General features: G+C 54.2%; 1 protein-coding gene across 1 annotated transcript; it reads right to left on the bottom strand.

Moving 5' to 3' along the window:
* Nucleotides 1-36: 36 nt before the first annotated feature.
* On the bottom strand, nucleotides 37-4,339 carry N657DRAFT_682498 (uncharacterized protein; the record flags this gene model as incomplete). Its single annotated transcript, XM_062796488.1, has 5 exons — nucleotides 37-50; nucleotides 115-372; nucleotides 877-3,286; nucleotides 3,952-4,174; nucleotides 4,230-4,339. 5 exons carry the CDS (start codon nucleotides 4,337-4,339, stop codon nucleotides 37-39), a joined length of 3,015 nt encoding a protein of 1,004 aa, XP_062645803.1.
* Between the last annotated feature and the right edge of the window lie 745 nt (nucleotides 4,340-5,084).

The following is a 5,084-nucleotide window of genomic DNA, read 5'->3' as shown; positions in this document are numbered from 1 at the left end:
AGTGTAGCGGCGTCCTCCCAACCATGTCCTTCGCCTCTATGTCGGCGTGTCTGTCGAGCAGCAACGAAACGACCTCCTTCTTGCCCCGTGCAGCGGCCAAGTGTAGCGGCGTACTCCCATTCCCGGCCTTCGCCTCTATGTCGGCGCGCCTGTGGAGCAGCAACGAAACGACCTCCTTCTTGCCCCCCTCGGCGGCCCAGTGTAGCGGCGTCTTCTCAACCCCGTCCTTCGCCTCTATCTCGGCGCCCTCATCGAGCAGCAACGAAACGACCTCCTTATTGCCCCTTCTGGCGGCCAAATGAAGCGGTGTCTGGGCCCCTCGGTCTTTTGGATCGATCCCCGGTATCCGGTCGCTACCGTTGTTTGACGTGTCTAGCCCGAGCAGCAGCTCGACTATCGCATTCCTTCCCTGAACATCTCCTTCTGCTATTGCCGCTAGGTGTAAAGCAGTCCTTCCATTGTGGTCGCGTAGTCTTGTCTTTGAGTCTCCTAGGAGATCTTTGATGAGGGCTCTATGCCCCTTGTATACAGCCCAGAGAAGCGGAGTATTTCCTAAGGCATCTACAAGATTAACATCTGCACCTGCTTCAATTAGCGATTGCACTACAGCACTACAGCCATAGGTCGCCGCATGATGCATTGGTGCCATTCCATCCACGTCTTGCATGTTGACCTCCGCGCCATCCCGTAGAAGACTCTGCACAAGCCGGGCGTCATTATGCTGACAAGCATAGTGCAATGGTGTTCTTCCACGGATGTCCCGCGCGTTGACATCAGCTCGACAGGCTAGCAGCTCTTCCAAGGCATGGACGGAGAGTTTTGCAGCTGCGTAGTGGAGTGGTGTCCAATCGAGGACGTCTTTTTCCTGTCCTCTACCCTCCTTGTCCTCGAGCCATTGTTTGATGTCCCAGGAGTCATTGCGGTGGGCCATCCAATGTGAACGCCTGAACTTGACCGTTGCCTCTTCACCTTCGAAGTGCTTGGGATTTGTGACAAGGGAGGACTCCCAAGAACGACCCTGTACTTTGTACAGGCCCATCAGGCACTCCAAGGTGTCATCAACATCACCATTCCGCAGCTCGTCGTGAAGTTCCGATTGCAGCTTCTCCAGCTCGTCGATGTCTCTTTCTTCAAATTGTTGGGCTTTCCTTAGCTTGGTAGCATCGATGACTGCTCTCAAGCACTCCATCAAAAGGGCAGTAGCTTTAGTGGTGATGTCATCCTGTCTCAATACTTTTGCGGTTCGAAAAAGCCACAGGTACGCCCCGGCGGCCTCCTTCCAATGCCCCAGCCGCTCTTGCGGCTTGGCATGTTCTTGAGTCCGTTCAACGATGGCGTCGGCACGTGGGAGCCTTTTCTCTGTGCTCAGCGGTGGGATGACGCTCAGATAGATATCTTCCAAGCTCCCAAGTCCAGTGCTTTGGATATCCTCGACCATTTTGGAGAGTCGGGGATTATGCAATGCAAATGATTGCCACCATACACGGCCACTCGCGCTGTCTGCCTCTGTAGGACGTATGTCCGCTCTGCCGGGAAATCGCTCCTTCATCGTCTTTGCAGCAGCCCACATGAACGCGGAGAACATGTGCTGGGCGAAGAGTGTCTTCAATGGCACGTATGATTCGGCCGCCAAGATCGAATGCGTGCTCAGTTCATCAACATCGCCGGCAAAGGATAGATCTGCGCGAAACATCAAGTCGGATGCATATCCGACAATTCGATGGGCCTGCACTGCAATCGTGCTTGAAATGTTTGCCGATTCCTGCTGCTCCACCTTGATGACTCTGACAGCACCATCAGGCATCCACCACTGGAGGTCTTGATGCAGGGTCGTGGTCCGGCCAAGAAGACGCAGGCTACGTTTCGCCTGCGTCCCTGTGGCTCGTAACCATGCATCGTCATCGGCTGCCGCATCTTTGTGCCCTGCAGGAATCGTGTTTTTGCCCTCCTCTTGCTTTCCAGTGGTTTTTCCGTCGTCCTCCTGCGGTTGCTTGCCATTGCCTTGCTCCTTGTTATCGACTGAATAAAGCCATAATGACAGGGCTGCGTCGATCTCGTCCGAGTATGCTTTCCAGGCCCCAGCCTGTCCTCGTTCTAGCCGGAAATAGATCGGTTCGTCGGAGACTTCGAGAGACCAGGTGAAGCTCCCGGTGAGAGTAGGAAGTAGGCCTTCCATTGCAATTTCAATTGCCCTTGCAAGTGAAATCGCTTCGGCGGACGCAGGTCCGTGCCAATCCGCGACCTTGCTCAGAGATCTTCGCATCATCATAACCTTGTGGGCGTTTGAGCGGGAACTGGAAGCTTCATCTTTCAGTGCCGGGCCTAGCGTCTGAGCCGTCCCATCATTCCCGTTGTCGCTTGCCTGCGGCGATTTGCTCAATTTTTCAGTACCTGCACCAGCGGCATCCAGGGGCGGCTTCAGTTCCTCAAATTCCTTTACTTTTGTAGGATCTGCAATCGCGGCAACCCTCCAATCCCAACCATTGTCGTACGCCCATGGTCGGTCGTATTTGTCCCAGTTCCTCTCAGTTATATCGGAATACATCCAAGGGGCCTTGCGACAGTCTCCGCCAAGGGTCATCGCCAGCCAATCTATCTCGTAGCCCGAAAGAAGCGGTTGTGACCCTGGATTTTTGGCGAGATTTCGACGGACCCATGCTCTAAGAATGGTCATGACGACGGTAGCACCAAGTTGGGCGATTGAAACTGACCAGTGCATGCCGCGTAAACCGACGAACTGTACGATGAAGCCGCAGATGCTGATGATAGTGCCAGCGACAGCTTTGACTTCTTCGAACTCAGTTTCCAACAAGCGCTCCAATATAGTGTCTTTGGGTTGCCCCGACACAGACTTCTTGATTTGATTCGATTCCGTCTCTTCAGTCTCTTCGAACTGTTTTCGCCCCTTCGAGCTCTCTTGTGGCCTCCCGAAGCAGGTACCCGGCCACAGGTCTTGCACCATTAGCCTTGCTACTCGCCGCCGAGACGTGGTAACCAGGGCTTGTGCCTGGTCTGGAAAAATTGCAAAGGACTCAAAAACCTGGTCGTTGACGGTTCCAGACCTCTGTAGCCAGACGACTCGAGCGCTCTTCCCGGCCGGTGGACGATACCTCGTTTCCGACGTGCTGCTCTCGACAACGTGAGCACAGATGAGCATACCGAGCACCAAGAGCACCGTGCCGGCTGCAGTGCAAGGAAAGGCATAGTCGGCGACAGGGCTCCCATCCTTGACCAAGTCGAACGTAAGATACTTGGCGGCGATCCCGGAGTAAGCAAGTACGCCAAACTGAAGGACAATGCCACATGCGGCAACCATATATAACTCTCCTCTGCCTATTTGATTGTGAAGGTTAAGAGTGAGGTTTGGTGTATTGCTGTTTCGAATGACGATAACCGAAGGGCGACTTTCATTAGGCTTCTCGAAGCTGGACTCTTGACGAAGTTCAGGCGCATCGGAATCAGGAAGAGCTTTCTCAGTGTCCTGTTGTTGCTGATCGCGGTTGCCCGAAACTCGGGTTATAATGGTAGACGCAGACCGAAACGTAGCGTTAGGTTGATGAACTCCCCGGTCTTTCCCTCCACCAGGACAATCCGGAGTAAGCTTGCCCAAGATACGTTCTCGGCCAGAAAGGTCTAACCCGTAAGTAAGATACAGCGTTGAAGCGGTAGAGGGGCATACTGACCATGTCTCTTAAGGTACTTAGTATCCTTGTCCTCGAGACCCTTCAGTTCCGTTACCAGCACCTCCTGAGCCGCCTTTAGGTCGTTCATGTTGTCACCGGCTGAATCTCCCTCTGTTCCAATCGCTGCAGGAGGTTGACCTGGACATTTTGTTGTCTCCGCCCCCCCCCCCTTCTCGCCACTGCCCTCAGGCAACAAGACGATGAACTCCCGAATCTGCCCTTCGCCCATTACTCTGACTATCCCCTGGCCGTTCCAGAGCTCGCATACCTCCTTCGAAGTGGAGGACATCAGCTCGGACTCGGCGATAGCGCGGCTTTCCCTTGCCCTTCCGATGATAGCCTTGAGCCACGACGGACCGCCGACGCGGATTGCGCCGACAATGGCGGTAAGCACGCCCAGCGGGGCCATAGCCAGGATAACATTGTCGGCCCAGCCCGTGGACTGGCTCATGAACTGCGTGGTGACCCTTTCTCCGAAGAGGGCAAGTAGGCTGGGTGCGATGCAGGGTCAGCATGCAGCAACGCCATGGAGGCTGCGATACATACGGGGCCAGGTCGGAGAACAAGTTATTGGAGAAGTCATCTCCGGCGTCTGCGGCCACACTGGTGACGAGGCAGACTCCGACGAGAAGCATGAGCGGTTCGACCATCCACATGTCGAGGCGAGGCTGAAATGAGCAGATCAAGCGTCGAGGTTCAGGTCGGTTGCTTTCCTGTTGTTTGTTGACGACGAAGCGAAAGTAGCTGTAAGAAGTAGTTGGCGCCCAAGACAGCTAAAGTGAGGGGTCAGAAGTCTCCCGCCACCTCGCATTTTCCCAGCCACCGACATTTTAAACACCAAGATACATCTGACGATATCTTTTTACAGGAAAGGGTTGCGGCGAATCAGATAGTATTAGGCAGATCGTCAGGTACCGAGCTACAATATTTTTGTGTACCAACCCCTGGCTTTCTTGACACAGCGCGCAGCCGGCGCGGCATTCCCCTGATCAGCCCGTCAATCCAGGCCTGGTCTATAGCCTACCACGCCTCCCGCAATCTGGTGAATTCTTCGACATCCAGCTCGTTCTTTTTTAATCCCCAGACGTCAGGGAATATCCCTTTTGTAAGGAAAGGTGGCCCGTACGCCTAGTTGCCTTCTTGCGCTGTAGACGCATATCCAATATCTTCTCCTTCTTCATGTTGGAAAGCCAACAGCCACGAATGTACCGTACCGTAGTAATTGGGCACCAAAGGATGGGTAACCACTCAATTGATGATGATGCTGCTGTCCGTGTTGTTCCAAAAGTTACCCCGTTTCCTCCTGATCCTGAGAATCGTGGTGCCAAGCCATTAATCACCACCAAACTGCCCTCCCTGACCACCTGCCAAATCCAACACCAGATCACCTCGGCGAGTTTG

Source organism: Parathielavia appendiculata (genome assembly GCF_033297405.1).
Source record: "Parathielavia appendiculata strain CBS 731.68 unplaced genomic scaffold N657scaffold_10, whole genome shotgun sequence".
NCBI classification, from domain to species: domain Eukaryota; kingdom Fungi; phylum Ascomycota; class Sordariomycetes; order Sordariales; family Chaetomiaceae; genus Parathielavia; species Parathielavia appendiculata.
Note: the sequence above shows the minus strand (reverse complement) of the source record. Positions and strands in the feature narration are given on the sequence as shown.